This window comes from Falco rusticolus, chromosome 1 (genome assembly GCF_015220075.1).
Source record: "Falco rusticolus isolate bFalRus1 chromosome 1, bFalRus1.pri, whole genome shotgun sequence".
Lineage (NCBI taxonomy): Eukaryota > Metazoa > Chordata > Aves > Falconiformes > Falconidae > Falco > Falco rusticolus.
Window position 1 is genome coordinate 113,271,975 of NC_051187.1, and position 16,884 is coordinate 113,288,858.

The 16,884-nt window shown below is 38.2% G+C and overlaps 1 protein-coding gene across 1 annotated transcript in view; it reads right to left on the reverse strand.

The window, feature by feature from the left end:
- The window catches only part of LOC119152090 (hedgehog interacting protein), an 80,667-nt gene that overhangs the window by 27,699 nt on the left and 36,084 nt on the right, over positions 1 to 16,884 (reverse strand). Inside the window, exons 5-6 of the mRNA XM_037396832.1 lie at positions 676 to 827; positions 67 to 240 (exon numbers count right to left, since the gene is read on the reverse strand). Coding sequence (XP_037252729.1) covers positions 67 to 240; positions 676 to 827 — 326 coding nt within the window. The remainder of the gene's footprint in view (positions 1 to 66; positions 241 to 675; positions 828 to 16,884) is intronic.

Here is a 16,884-nt window from a genome sequence, read left to right on the forward strand (position 1 = left end):
TGACCCCAAATACCATGCAAAACCAGGAGACAATAATAGAAGTCTATGCATTGGTAGCTTTTGTACCTTAAACCATCCATCTCCTCCATATCATCTAGAGTGATCATGCCATCTCCAAGAAAAATGTATAGGAAACCATCTGGGCCAAACAGAAGCTGTCCTCCTAGGTGTTTTCGATGTAGTTCTGCTACTTCTAAAAACACTCTTGCTGTTCTCATATCAACTTGGTGTGGGTTTTTCCTGCAATATAAAGATATGAACACAGTTTTCACAGTTCATTATCATTGTTCTTCTTTCTAAAAATAAACTCGAGTCATTCATTCAAATTATTCTTTAAGATGTGGATGTAATTTGGTGGGAAAATGTCAATTATTTCTGAGAAATTTAAATTTTCCAGCATTCACAAAAAATATTTTGCTGCCTGTACACAATAAGTAGGCAATAACTATAACTAAAAAATGACAGAATAACTTAAAAAAGCCTTAAAAAGAATAAACCAGTGTACTTACTGGCATTCCGAAACTACTGTTTGAAATAAAATCAGCAATATTTTTTCTGCAAGTGCCCAAGTATGCACATTGTAAATCTGCTAGTTCATTTTAGAAATGGGAAATACTAAAATGAAAAAGTTGCTGAGAAATACACAATTTGTAAATGTTAGACTTCTACTGATACCTGGACACCGTGTATTCTACGACCCTAAGGATGTGGTCATGAGGTCCAATAGCCCACCGTTCTTGGTTGGTGGTATAAGACACATACAGCTTTCCATTTTTCTTGTAATTGGGATGGAATGCAAGGCTTAACAGTCCTCTTTCATCTCCTCCCTGCAGTCAAATGAAAAACACAAAGAATTGTGAAGTTAATTATGTTCTTTATTGTGTTTCAGCTGGAACCCAAAAAAAAGTTTCTTTCTTGTGGATAATCTTTGCCCAAACTCTTTTATTTCTTTCCTGACTACTGCACAAAAAAGGATTATAAAGCATTTCACTTTGGGGAAGTCTGTAAGAGTTAGAACAAGACAATTGTCTTATGTAGTTATCTATGCACAAGTCTCTTATGCCACTTTTGTGGAGTGATTTGTGTATGTAATCTTTGGGAAGCCATGAAGACAAGTTTAAGTGCTGTGAAGGATTCTTTGCTGTGTTACTAGGTTGCTTGTAATTCGTAGAAGACAAATAAAAAGGTCTATAATCAGCAGTCACTTCTAATCCAAGTATCCAAAGCCTAAAACACAGTGCTGGCTGCCAACTCCCACTGTCCTGGCAATATGTTTAGAAAACAGTTAAATTGCTTGTGTAATATGTAAACCTTTGTTTTACCCTGGAGGCAGCAACATCAGTTGTCACAACTATGGTGGTCTGTTCGTCATAGCTAGTATACTGTAGGTAATAAGCAGCCTTGGTCTCTGTGCAGAGAAACCATAGTTTTAAATGTGGTCCTTCAATGGAAAGGTTTTTGTTATTTTTTTAAATAAAAATAGAAAAATCTCTGAACAACTTTCTTTTGTTACTATGTTTGCCACAAAGATTAGTACAGTTATATGTTAAGCATCAAATCCATGTAATGTACTGTGACAATGCAAATACTCTGTGTGCTTAAATAGAAGGCAATTTTCTCTTTGGCTTCTAAAAATATATGTCATATTACTATGCCTAAAATTGTATTTGTAGAAATGAAGAGTAAAACCTAGATTCATTTGTTGCTTTTGAGGTAATACAGGGGAGAGAAGCTGAGGCACAGAAATAAACCCAGGACATCATTAACGATTCAGATTCAATTAATGTATGTGGTTACTCACAAGCTGATAGCTGTTTTGCAGTTTAACTCAGGGTTTGCCAGCCTTTCACAACTAGTGACTCTGGTGTACATTCAAATCCTCCAGCTCGGCACCCGTAAGGAGGTAACATTTTGCAACTCTAACCACACCCATGATAACTAATCATGAAATTTGAAATTATAAGACAGAATGAAGCTTTTCAGATGTATTTGCAATTCAGAGTGATGGATGAGCCTGCCTCCCTGTTGAAATACGTCCTACAAAAGGCCTAATTGGGGAGGTGCACAGCTTTAATTTGTTTTAATTCAACATGATTGCCATCCTTCCTTTTTAATCACAGCCACCAATGGGAAATCTGAGTCAGAAGTGGAAATGTAAACAGGTTCAAGAGATTTCCATACAAAGAGATTTGTACAATGAAATCTGGATCCCGCTAATTTAGAGGCAGCCAAAATTTGCTAGTTTGTCTGCTAGAAAAATTTAGTTTCAGGGGGTTATCAGAGGGGTTAGTTTTGAAAGTCTAGTTAGACCTGCCAAATCAGTTGCAGTCATCATGGATGAAGGGACCGTTAATCTAGCTCTTTCTCCTTCACCAGCCAAAAATAATTCTGCAGCTGAGTCTGAACTGATTGTATATATTATTGTATGAGTTTCTAAGAGTTTTGACCAAGTTGCTCTGATAAGGTCTGAAGCAAAGGGAGGCAAATCAGTTGCTTTGGGAACAGTAAGGAATATTTCAAAGATTCCTGATGAATGATTCTATCTGCTGTGCCCAGACAAAGACAGTCTTATTTCTTCTCCTGAGAGATGAGTTCAACTCATTTAAGGGCCCAGGAATGTCAATGAGTCACACTAGGCCTGCCATTCAAGGTGAGTTATTGAAAGTACTAGTAAGAAAAGATCTTTCTGTTACTAAGCTGAAGATTTTATTTAGCGCTTGATGTCATGGGAGCAGTCTCAGTGTGAAAGTGAAGTTGTTGAAAGGGTAAACAGGTGAAAATTAAATTTAGAGCTTTTAACGAAGTACACATGAAGCAAGAATTTGATGAATGAAACACAGGGGCTGAAAGGTAGTAAGCATGGCAAGTTGTATTCATAGGATCAGGCCAGTATTTCTACTAATTGCTGTCTTGCATGATTCTATTAGCAATATATTACTTGCTTTGTTTGTAGAATGTTATCTACTGCTTCCTGAAAAGTCATGCTGCTTTCTGTTTTTCAAAGCGAGCCAGACACACTATGTTCTAAAAAGTCTATTTACTCGTGAATTTAACAAAAAATTTGGAAATATCCCTCTAAGATACTGAAATCAGTGCAGTATCAACCCATTAGTTGGCTTAAGGTCAACTAGAAATCCAGCTGAGTTTTTCCATACTTATTTTTTCTGGGTTTGGAAAACAATTGTTCATGTGTACTTTCAGCTTTAATCACTAAGTGGCAAACGTGTTGTTTCCAACTAAATCACTGCCACAACTTCCATAGCTTTTGAAATGATCTCTGTGGTGCCAGAAAGTACATAGTTTTCTGTGGTGTTATGTCTCGTTTGTTGTGGAGTAAACGGAGATACCCAGCAAAATCCCTTACAAGCAGTCATTTTGGTACTGTCAAACTGAATTATTATGTACCACATTTCAAAATTTCAGTTTTCCCTACAGAATATTCCTCACTTTATTTTCTATCAATGGACTTTTGATGTCTACTCTGAAAACAGCATTCCAGGCTTTACAGTCTTGTCTTGTAGATATACTGTGTCAAATATCTAGATCTTTCTTTTGGCAGCTTAATAACTTACTGACATCCTTTCCTTTTTAAGTCTTCCCTTAGATTAAATCAGCACCAACAAACTGTAGATGACACAGTAGCTTGTATGAGATTCTGCACTACACTGCTTGATGGAATAACCATTGATGTTTGTCAGTTTTATGAGGGCGGACAAGAAGAATGAGACAAATCTTTGTATTCCATTGGGATGTCTGTTGAAGACAAAGTATGATGGTTCGCTGAAATGAGTATTAACTACTTAGACGTACTGTGGACTGGGTTCATGTGAAATCTCTATCGTAACTAAGCCAGGAAACTCACACTTCCAATGTCTGCCTATGCAGCTCTTTAGCTTGAATGCTCATGTCTCTTACTCACAGTAGTTGCATGTTTTGCACCAATTATTACACTTGTTTCAAAATTGATTTTCCTTGGGCCAGATTATAAGCTTCAGCTAAGGAGTTCTGTGAAAGGAAAAACATTCCTTTTAAAACCAGAATGGTCTAGTTTAAGACCACAAGCATGAAAATAACTTAATCAGAATTACATTATCTCAAGTCAGTACAAAGGCAAGTAAAGATTAATTGTATGCATTAAAGTGGTTTTTTACACTTCATTTTTAAATGGTTGGTTAGGTACATTATGTCAGTTCTGAAAATATATCACACCATAAGTGTTCTCAACTGAAGTATATTTTTAGTATTTCTTTTTCCATTGTGTTTTCTGTTGTAATATATTTACACGTGTGAAAATCTGAAACAACTGCACAACAGGATCCACTTTGTATTTTGACTAATACTAAGAGGAGTAACCGTTGCACGTGAATACTGGATTTTTATAGAAATGTGCTTTTTTCACATAAGCACTCCTTAAAAGTGGGCTCTACTTTCAATCTGTGTGTTTCCGTATGTATTCTGGTATATCACTGATACTATATACAGAAGTATTATTATATTGTTAAAGTGTTATACCTTTCCTATAATACAGAAATATACACTTATTTTTAAGACATGCTGCCATTTCAGTATGTCAATATATGCATTATTTCACGTAATAAATATAAAGAAATACATGGGAATGCTTAACTGGTATTGTTAAGCATTTCACTTTAAATAGATCATGTTGTAAGCATGACCCTTAATTACATAACCTTAATAGTAATTAATTTTAGTAAGCAAAACCAAACATGACTGTATTTTTCCATTACTCTGTGTGGCGTAATAGTAAACAATATATAGGTAGCAGATTCTGAGTTTTCCTTTAAAATTGATTTCGCAATTCACTCATATAAAGTAGTGGTATTTTTAATTAACAGCTTTTTCATCTGGACAATCCCACTTTCATGTTCGAAATTAGTAGCGACCCTTTTTAAATGGAGTTGTGCTTAAAATATGTATTTAATATATTAACTTTAATGTAAGGTCTTTATATCATTTGTTTTAATCTGTTATTATAGAGCAAATTCTGGGTAACTTGTTGAGGTAGTATGATCACTCTTAATTTAGTTTATTTCCTAGGTAATAAATATCATAGCTAATATGCATTACCATGTGTTTGATCTTAAGGAGTTTTATTTGCAAAAAAAATGGGGGAAGGGGTCATAGACCCTCTAAAATCTCTTATCAGGCAGTACCATGTGAACTCTTCAGAAAGAGATTTCTAATTAGGAGATCCCAAGAGGATCTCTGCTTATCTGAACCTTCCTTTACCAGATCTTACTGTAGGGCTGAAGATCAATGCCAGGTATTTTTCTCAGTGGGAAGTGTTTGCTTAAGCGACATGTTTTGGAAATCTGGCCCCAGCACAGATAGAAACTCGACTACAGCAGAAGTAGAAGCCAGCGAAAGGTCTGCTGCAAGGGCACACCTTGCCTTTCAAAGCCGCATCAAGTATTTGGAGAAACACAAGGGAGAGGTGCTCCTGACAGATGGAAGGGGACAACAAATACAGAATGAGAAAACCAGAAACTGATTGGGCTGTAGGTATGGTATAGGAATAGACCTCCTATAGACCTCTTGGGTGTTGAGAACTCAAGTGCTTTGCTATCTGAACATCTGTGGGGCCTGAGGCCTCTGGCAAGGGAAGAAGTTGTAACATAAGACATTTACCTTAGGGAAAAATAATTACACTGATGTCATGGCTCAGTATAGTATACATACTAGACCCTATCTCCAAAGCATTTCCTTTTTCCTGTTGTGCTGCAAAGCCTTTTTTTTTTTTTTTCTCATTTATAAAGGGCTTTGCAGACATAGAAGGATTTTTTTTAAACATTTCCAGTATTTTTTACTGATTACTTTAAAGAAATGCATTATTTTAATACTTGACTTAAAAATAACTTCAGACACAGGAATGCTTTACAATTAAATTTATACAGGAAAAATACTTGGACGGCCATATTCTTACTTGGAATTTAAGCACAATTCCTACTGAACTTAGAGGTGGTTTTTGCTCAGTTAGGTGCAGGGCAGGATTTGGTTGAAAATCATCGATGGCCAAAGTGCACACATTACAAAGTTGGCTGCTCTGATGTTTGCAGTGATATTTAAATGCTTCATTTTTTTATAGGAGAACTGAACTCTATTAATAAAGTAACGACGTCCCACTCCTGTAATGCCCAGCAGGTCCAAAAGTCAGACTTATCAAAAGGTAGTAAGAAGGTGATTCATAAGACCAGCTTTGCAGGGATTTTGAATGGGGCTTCTCTGCACTTGAGGAAAAGTCAGAGTACCTATTCGCAGGAATTACATATACATATTTATTATGCAGCGCAGTTTTCCAGCAAAAGAGCTCTGGAGAGGCCATAACTTAAACAGAAATAAATAAAAAAGGTTTGAGATCTAAAGATAGCACTGGAATTTAAAGTCCAATTCTTTTTTTTCTTCTTACTTCTGTTGTAGCAAAGACAAAATTTTGATGTGGCCTCTATTATTTTTTCTTTTCCTTACCTTCATGGTCCTTTAAAGATACCAGTCACTAAATGTAGGACCTTTCACTTCTAGTCCCAGTCCTCTGTACATTTCTTTTATTTTATTTCCTCAACTCCAGATTTTGCTGTTCTGCTGGGCAAGCCTTTAGTTTAATGCAAATGACAATCCTCGTCCCCTGATAATACAATTCTTCCTTCCCGCCCTCCTAAAGAAAGTATATGAAACATATAAATGCAGATACCGACCCAACACAAATCCACATCTTGCCTCCTTCACACCCTTCTAGTAAGACATGAATCCTGCTTTGACAACTCTCCCAATTATTGGGTAGAAGCAGCTAAAAGCTTGGAGACTGCCAAGAGCCAGCCAGTAATTGAGAGGTTTTGGGCAGGGTGACATATGACTGTGAGTGTGCTTGCAAGGAGGTGGCCATGAGCCCATGTGAGGTCTGCATCTGGACTGAGAAACTTTATGGACTGCACTACTTTAGGAGAATTGGAATAACAGAAGACAGTGGAAATCAGTCCCGGAACAGGGAGATTCAAATAAAGACCAGATGATTACTGCATTCAGTAAAGCTGGCTCAAGAAGGTGTGAATTACACACTTTCCTGCACCACAGAGGCCTCTTGAGCTGTAAGCAGCATTTATCCTCTGGGAACACAGGTGGTGATTCCACCTCTGTCCCCAGCTGGATTTATTTTCAAGGAAGCTTTACATTCCACCAGCAATTCAGTGAGTGGTTCACCAGCGGAGGCCACTAAGGGAAGGTAAAAAATAAGCATGCTCCTTCTGAGTTCTCTGGCATGCATCCACTTTCTGGTATTTATGTATGTATTTATTTATTTATTTATCTGGCATATCTGCTGTCCTATACTTTTCCTCTTCAGTATTCTTCCACTATTGGCTATCTTGTCCTGACTGCATTTCAGCTGCATTGGTTTGAGATCTATTGTGTGGTAGAATTAGCCTTCTAGGAAAGCAAGAAAGCTTCCTTCAAGTGAACGAGAATGCAGTAAGTGTTAAGAAATTTACTGACCATGAAAATTCTTCATTAATAGAGAGAATAGACTTGACGACCTTTGTATTTTTCCTCCTTCTTTCTGTTGCTTTTGAGCTTTACCCACCTTTCCATGCCACTTCTGCGATAAAGGCAAATTTTACAACTCTCTTTCAGTGGTGAGTCCAATAAAATTGGCTCAGATGATACCCCAAAGAGAACAGCCTACATTACATTTAACATTCACAAATACATGACATGATGACAAGAGACTAATAATCCCTTTTTCATTCACTAAACCCATGACTTTACCTCTTCCAATCAAGCATGATTTTTTTTTCACTTAGACCCTATTTTAATGCTATCTAACATTTTTCTGTAAACACAGAAACAATACGATTTAATCTTATTAGTGATTTACTGTTCTACCAGTCCTCTAATTTGACCATGATCCTCTCGGACATCTACTCTGTTTTTCTCGTGCTCTCATTCCTTCACTATGGATATAAAACTTAGCTTTATTTTTCAGTAATATGTTTCATAAAATTTTTCCTTTCGGTTAAAACACAGATCTAATCGCAGAGGATTGTCAAAAGAGCTGAAGAATTATAATTCAAAATATAAGTTGCTTTTATATGGCATGACATTTCAGCCAATCACTGCTGCTTTTGTCCTTGCTAAAGATAAAAATATGCTATGAAAAAAGAAGAATCTTACTATGGTGCAAAGGTTTCCCTGGGCTGCTGAACTAAGAATTTTCATACATGTCCACAAAAAAGTCTGCAGCATTTTAAAATTTTAAAATTAACTGTAAGACTTTTTTTTGTGTGCTGAGGGAGAAAAAAGGATGTATGGTGACACACAGCAAATTTGACAGTGCTTATGTAAAATGAACCAACCTACAACAAATTCTATACTCTGATAATCGAAAACAAATTCATGCTGTTTTACCGTGACCACTTTATATGGAAATTTAGGGATGTAATTCAGAACAGAATAACAGTAATTATCATACTCTCTGCATTAAATTAAAACCAGAAATGTTGATCTGTCTAATTGTAGACATTAAAAATAACTAGTTTCAAAAAAGAGAGATGCAAATGGAAAGATGCCCTGATGACATTACTCCGTCTTGCAAACGATTCTGCCTTTCTCCTTTGGCTCTCAGTAGTGAACTGTTGTCTATTAAAGCAGATACTTGCTTTTTCTGGTTGCATGGGGAATGTTACATTCACATGTATTTATATATCATGGGATGCAGGAAGAAAGCAGCAAACCACACCCAGCTCAAAGGAAAAAAAGCTGCAGATTTCCACTTAGAATGGTCCCCATGTCTTTACTGTGGCCTGTATTATATTTAATACTTAATTAATATTAAGTATTAAAACTTGCTTAGCAAGTGATAAAAGTAAGTTGCTAGCAGTCTGCATCTTGGGGCGGGGGCCGGGGCGAAGCACACCTAAAACAGGATACCTTTTGCCAGAGGGTAGTAAAGTACCAGAGGTGCTTCATTCAGTCCACACCGTTGGTGTTTCTTCCCCCAGCATTACTGTGCTAATCATTCATGTTCGCAACATAACTTAGATTAAACTGTGGGCTTTATGGGCCTGGCTCTGTCACTGGTTTAGGGAAGAGGGAGTTCAGTGGGTTGTCAAAAAGACACTCATCTTCAGTGCGAAATACAAAGGTACTCTTCTTCACTGACGGTTATTTAACAGATTTCTAGCTGTAGTCATTCAGGCTCTGAAGGTGCTCAGCAAAGATTCTAAAGTGTTTTCAGCGATATAGTTTAAATTGCCTTTTCTTAAGAAAATGGAAAATCATATTATCTGAATGGTTTTTGGTAGGGGTGTTGGAGACAATTTGTAGGATAGAAGTTCACGTGACATAAAAACACAGGACAGAGACAGGAAGCATATGAAAGGTTAACTGTAATTGATGCTTGTATTCCACCCGCAGTCTTCTCTCCTGAAGGCAGAGGCACCATGTAGAGTGTGAGGCTTGCCTGCAGGCACCGAAAGATGGGAACACATCACCAAAGAATGTGTGTGCAAATTCTAGAAATAAAGCAAATGGCATTCTGTTCCCCAATATCCAAAGAACTTTCGGACTCCGAAATCTGAATTCGTGGGGAGGCATATTTCAGCCTATATTTAGCTTCAGCATTCAGCATAGTTTTGATAATGATGTGTCATATCTTCAAAGCAAATGCTAGTTGCATATGTTGCTGGTTTTCTCAGTAGATGATCATGCTAAATGTAATGGGCAAAATGAGCATTTGTATTCTTAGAAGCTGTGTAAGTATTCTTCAACATTTTACCAGTAGACATAAAACAGATCTACTGGACGAAGGCTACGCAACTATGACAACTATGACGACTATGTTATGTCTTTTTACTCCGGTTTTAAAACTGTTTATAACTACGTTCTTTATCTATTCAATTGTTCCAGAAATTAAACAGTCTTGTCTTACTGACACAAATGCAAACGGAAGATCGATGTAAAGGTCCACCATCTGCTACTGAGTTTTAAGCTTCCACATGTGAGCATGAGCATTGCAAGTGTATTTGTTACCCAAAATCAAAGTGTTTGAAGTATAAGGACTGCACTTGTTGGAGTCCTGATACAAAGACAGCTAGAAAAAAACAGGAAATGCTATTATTGCATTTTTTTCAACGAAAAAATCGTGTTTGTACCTGAGTCAGAAATATATTTAAGCACTGCAACCTCACATTTCTGAAAAAGCACTGAATGGGAGCTGGGAAGAAAAAAAGTGTTTGAATTCTCTGATGCTGCCCAAGCGGTTTTCTCACTGGTACTTTGCCAATGCCACCAGCCTCACGGTGCCTCAGGAGCTGTGTAGCCCCGAGGGCAGAAAGGCTATCCTGCAACTTATCCGCACTGCTGCAGTTAAGCAAGAGCTTGGATTTCAATACTGACTCGAGTAATCAAATAATTCGAGTACTTTCAGTAAGCCTCAAAAAAATACATGTAATATTTCAGTTACCTGAAAAAAAAGGAGTAAATAAATCCAGAGAAATCCAGATTTTTCCACATTTTGCGAACACCAGAGGAAGATAAAATAATCAAGCATTTTTGTGAATCACTCATATAGATCTTGACTTTACCTCTGAACTAAAATAGTGAAAAAATATTAATAATTTGAAGAGAGACATGAATATCTTTATGAAGTGTGCCAAGTGGAAAAATGAGGGTGGTGGAGGATATACGGTTTGCTCTTCATGACTAGAATCTGTATATAAGAGGAGAATGATGGCAATCCACAGCCGTGTTGACAATTCAGACATACAGGAAATACCCTTGTAGGAAACTAATACCATCTGGGTTTGGCCCAAGATGTGTGAATGAGAAATATGTTTCTTGTTGAGAATGCAAAGATAGTTTTGGACATTGCAAAGAAGGAATGCGTTAAGCATGCACAGTTATAAAAATGAAATAGGGTGAGGCATTGCATGCATATGGAATAATTAGAGGAATATGTTTGTGTGCGTCAATAGCTGATGCAGACTTAGAACTTCAGAATTTGTTTGTCCTAAGACAATCAATAAATTACTATGAAAAATGTCTCCAATATAAATCTCCAGGAGCTTTCTAAATAAAGACAGTATTTGAAAATGCTGATTTGTGTAAGCCACCGTGTTCTCTGATAGAAAGGGAAGCTTGCTTGTGACACATATTTTTTGGGGAAAAAAGTAAAATAATTTTGAAATTGTTGAAACATCCAGTAATAATATTTGTAAAATTGGGAATTTTTATTATTTCAGTGAGTTGTTTTCAGTTTAGAAATTAGTTTTAGTTAGAAGAATGTCAACACTGAAATGGAATATTTCATTTGGCCCTTCCTGAGAACCTTTCAGTCCACACTTGGTAAGAGTATGTTTTCAAAATCTCAGAATATTCTCACTCCTCTCTATCCTGTTCTTGCATTAACTGTCTGAGATTTTAGTGTCTGTTCTTGGCATAGGAAGGCTCTCTGGTTTCTAAAGAAGACACTGCCAGCATTCTGAGGTTCCTGAGACTTGCTGCCTGTGGGATGGATTTTTGCCTCTCCCTTGACACCCTCATCTACTTGTGAAAGCCCCAGCAGTGCTGATCTTTCTGTTATTTGTGAGGCTAATGAATGCCTTGCATGGACAGGAAAAACTTCCAGGCTCTCTTTTTCATGCACATTTGACTTCTCCAGACTAGCCTTTAGTACTATCGTCCTTTTTCTAAGTTCAGGCTCTAAATGCTCTTTTTAAAGAAAATTATTGAGAAGATAAAAGGTTTGCTAGTCTTTCATGTCTGTCAAGATCCTGGATTAACCCTGTTCCAGGTTCAAAGACACTCATTATACAAATTACCTGTTCCTTAACTGAGCAATGCTCATATGATGACAGTAAACTGTGTGTTATTGTATCTTGGTCTTCATGTGTTTTTCAGCAGATTTTTGACATACCTGAACAACGTTATTCCTATCAGTGCTAAACAGTGCTGGTGACATTCATCTACCATGCATTAATTGTTTTAGTGCTTACCCAGAAGGCACAATGCAAAAAAAGATTGAAAATTAAAGTGGTTGTTTTGATTCTTTTATTTTCCATTCTTGGGTAGTATGCGTTGAAGCTGCAAAGCACCTGAGATCTTTGGCCAGGATGATCAAAGTCTATTGAATCAAATGTTTTTAATACACTAACGGCACACCTCTGCCTATCTGATCGATGGATTACATTCAGGTTGACACAGGCTATCCGAAGAAGCAGGCTGGCTAAAGGTCTGAACAGCAGCCCATTACCGTGTCCGCTGCAAGTGCAAGTTTGAGCAGATCATCAGGGTTGAGTTCTGTGCTTGCTAGCCAATAGACTATGAAGTCTGTTGAAGTCTTATGACTTGATGGTAAATCCATTCCTTATTCTTTGAAAATAAATTATTAGTACCTCTTTCAGCTTCATTATAGAATCGTGTCGTATCAGTTTATTTTTTGCTAGGCTGTACACACAGAGCACTGCTTTCATTTGCATCTACTGTGGAACATGCACATCTGCCTTTCAGGTGAGAATTTATGACTGTGCGAGGCTTGAATTTTCCAAGCTGTTTATGCTTATGCGTTACGCATACACTCAGTACATACACATATAAACATACACATGCATCCACCATTTAGGTTAACACAGATTTCCTTGTCCCTGTAGTTTAAATTCTCATCAAATTTGATTCTTTTTTGTAGTCCCAAAAGTGGAACATGAGTGGATAGAAACAGTGCATACATGCATGATTTGCATATCTTAAGGATTAGATAAAAGGTGTTTGAAATACCTAGAAGAATTTATTTTATAGTCTAGAATAAGTTAATACTGTTATGCCTACAATGTTCAATTCCACTGTTGGGGGAAAAGGGTTTGGAAAAATGTGCATTTCATGTATGTGCCTGTTTTTCAAAGAACTCATTAAATTATGGTTGTACTACGTATTTTAAATATTGACATTTCTGAGTGGGGTTTAATTTTTATTCTGCCAAATGTTGTAAATTCCTGTTTTGGATCCTGAGGATTTTGGTGGAGGTGGAAAACCACTAGTAATTTCTTCTTGTTCACGCAACTTATATTCACTTGCATGTTTTAACTTGAAACAGACCTTTTCTGTTGATGCTGATAACACTGTACTGAGTATAAACCAAACTACTTTGGATTAGGAAATTTCCTTGAAGTAATGGCAATGATAATTACCTTAATATAAAATTTTGTTTCATAAGGCCCTAATTCAGCAAGTATTTAGGCACATGCCCAAACTCCACTGATTTTTTTTCTAGTGCAAAACAGGATACCAGGAAGCAGCCGATTCTCTCCACTTCAGAGCTTACATGACGTTCAGTGTCAGTAAATGAGATCTGACACAATGATATTAAGGGAATTTATCAATCAAAAATACTTCTGATTGAGGGGAAATAAAATTACTGGGAAAAATGTAGACTTTTCTCTTAATGAATCAGACCCTGAGATCTCATGAAGATTTTTTTATGGTCTGTAGCTAACGTGGTGGTTATGCAGCTAAAGGCATTATCTTCACATCATTATAATGAAATGTAACACTGGTATCCTTGACTTTATTAGCCAGGCTTCGTTGGTATCTGACGTTATATATTTCCTATTATAAATCTAAATAAGAACTTGCATTGACCTGCATTAGACCAAACATTAAACAATTTACTAAGATTACGACTTTGAAAGGGAACTTTCAAAAAAAAGTCTTTTAGACCACCAAGAAACAACCATAAATTTAAGGAAATATGAGGTTTCCACCATGTGACTTCCCCTGCAGAGTTATGCAACAGACTGCTGTTACTTAAAGGTCATACATAAAAAATTTATGGTACATTTTTTAAGAGATTTATAGTATTTCTATTTATACAACTTATATGTCAACAATTTAAAGGTATAGTATACTAAAATAACAAATTAAAGCCTAATCCCTTTGAATCCTTGATAAAATAGAACGCTCTAATAGAAGTCATATATAAAAGATGTTTAATAAATGTATCTATATTGATTTATGTGGTATGTGTGATGTAACGATTAGCTGTTTATTATCTATTATAGATAATTTGTTCATTTTTGCCCTGGAAATCGCTTGCAAATGGGGTTGATTAGGGGAGCATTCTTTGTCGCATAGGCCCATTACATAGCGGTGTAACTCTCTTTAGATGAGCTCTGCAAATCAGTCTCAGAACTAACTTTATTTCAGTGTTGGGATGAATGATGCCATTGATACTATCTAGACCTCTTGTTTCAGGATGACTTTGAACTCAAACGTGTACCGTTTACCCAAGGTGCCACTGGATTCCCTGGAAGTTAAAATTTGTAGCACCATATGAAGGTACCACCCCTTAGTTATTTACTGAACTTCATTTGTGTTGCACTGAAATGAAATAGGAGCAGTTAGACAGTTACTCAACCTTTGCTGAAGCAAGAGAATGACAAAGATGGCTGGCAGGGGGTACTTTCTCAGATCACTAGAGCTGCTTTACCAGTAGGGTTTGAATTCAGCCATCAGAGTCACGTTTTCAAACTTATCTTTGCAGACTTAACCATATACTTGTGCATATTTACGTGGGAGCGCAGACTGCAAATGCATCATTTTGTGCCGGGAGTGAGAGCCGTGTACCCAGGTCTGGCAGTGATTATTGATTCTAAATTAGTCACTGAATTTTGCCTATTGAAATAATGCATGAATACAAAGGTTTCATTAGGGCACGGTATTTAAATATCCTAATGTATGTAAGCACTTTGACACCATAAATATTCATTTCTCATGAAAATAAGTCTTCATAGGTAAGCAAAGGTCTTAGTACATGAAACACCTATGAACACGCACAACCATAAACACTTGGGTAATTCATTGCCTTTGAGGTCAAATATAAACACAGGGCTGAGTGGGACAATAGCATTTGGAGAAAGACACTGACATGGTGTATTGGAGAAGCTGCCAGAAGCTTCGCCTGTGTTTGATGGAGCCAATGCCAGGTGGCTCCAAGAGGGACTGCTGCTGGCCAGGGCCATTGGCGATGATGGTAGCGCCTCTGGGATAAGGTAATTTAAGAAGGGGGAAAAAAACCTGTGCAACAGATGGCAGCCGGAGAGAGGAGTGAGACCATGTGAGAGCAACTGCAGCCCCCCAGGTGGGTGCAGGAGGCCGGGGAGCTCCAGGCCCGGAGCAGATCCCCCCGCAGCCCCCGGTGCAGCCCCTGGCGGGGCAGGCTGTGCCCCTCAGCCCACGGGGGGTGGCGGGGGCAGATCCCCCCCGGCAGCCTGTGAGCGGCTGCAGCCCCGGGGAAGGGGCAGTCGGAGAGGCTGGTGGGGGGCTGCCTGCCGGGGGTCCCGGCTGGGGCAGGGCAGGGTGTGAGGGGTCCCCTGTGGGGGAGGGGGCGGCAGGGACAGCGTGTGGGGGCTGAGGTGACCCCTGTTCCCCTGCGCTGCTGGGGGCGTGGGGGGCGTGGGGAGAGAGACAATCGGGAGGGAAGGTAAACCCAGGAAGAAGGGAGCTGTGGGGGGAAGGTGGTTTTGAGGTTTGGGTCTATTTCTCGTTACCCTACTCTGATCTGATTGGTAATAAATTAAACTAATTTCCCCAAGTCAGGTCCTTTTTGCCCATGGCGGTAACGGAGGGCGCTCCCTGTCCCTGTCTCAACCAGGCGCCTTTTGCTGCATTTTCTCTCCCCCTGCCTGGCTGGGGAGGGCAGTGACAGGGCGGCTCCGGTGGGCACCTGGTGTCCGGCCAGGGTCAGCCCGCTGCATATGGTCATGGAGATTTGTCTCTACAAGGTATTAATTATGGCCTAATCTTATCCTTAGGAAAGAACCTATGAATGCACTCTGGCGGTGGTAACTTCCTAAATATTGGGAGGGGAATTCTCCACAAGAGGCAGCCTTTGGGTTGCTGTGCCACCCACCAGGTTTTAGTTACGGAGCCTCTAACTGACTTGAATTGTCATATCTAGTCCCTTGATGACTCTCACAGTATTCCTGTAGGGATGCTCTTTGTCTGGGCTTGGAAAATGTTTCTTGGCTTGCTGTGGGAGAAGCTGTTCTACTGGGCTCCTTGGCTACTGCTATCTCCAGCTCTGAAGAGCACACACAATGCCTGAGCAGCCCTTCAGAGCTGGAGCTGGTCCTCAGCAAAATCACCCAACAGACCGCTGCAAAAAGTATTTGCGCAGCCCTGGATTACTGAGTTTTTTACTGTTACACTGCTGTTATGTAGAATTGTAACAGTTATGAGGATTTTGGATGTTTCTAAAGCAGTGGCACCTTGTGCTTTGCCTTTGCCGACTGAAGGAGCATATCGCTATTCCTAAGCTGGTCATCACCCCCTTCATCAGCATAATTCATTTCAACAGTAAGAAACTGTTGTAAAGAAATTTGGCTACAACTGTTCCAGCAGAGTTTATAGGTTCATAGGCCAACCCAAGCAGCAATTAATTTAAAAGAAGATGTGATCATTTCCTATACTTTATGAGCATTAAATAATATTTATTTTTCTTTTGGACAAAAAATATTTGACATGTCCAATGACTAGAATAAGATCTGATAGTATCTATGGTATTTTAAAATATTAATAACTTTTGCAAATAAGAAAATCACAAAGTGTTAGAAAAGAATAACAGGTATGGCATTTTAAAGGCTGTTTTTCTTATAACTGTAAGTCTAGAGTTTCAGAGAAAACACTAATAAAAATTAGTCAGTCATCATTATGATGTCATTCTCATAATTTCCCTTGAAGTAAACTAGCAAGAACAAATAATATTTGTAATGTCTGACATCATCTATGTAGCTTTCCATTACTCAGAGTTTAGGTTAAATTTAGTGATGTTTCCCATTTGTTAGAGAGAACACCTTCTGGGTGGAATGGATTCCATTAAGA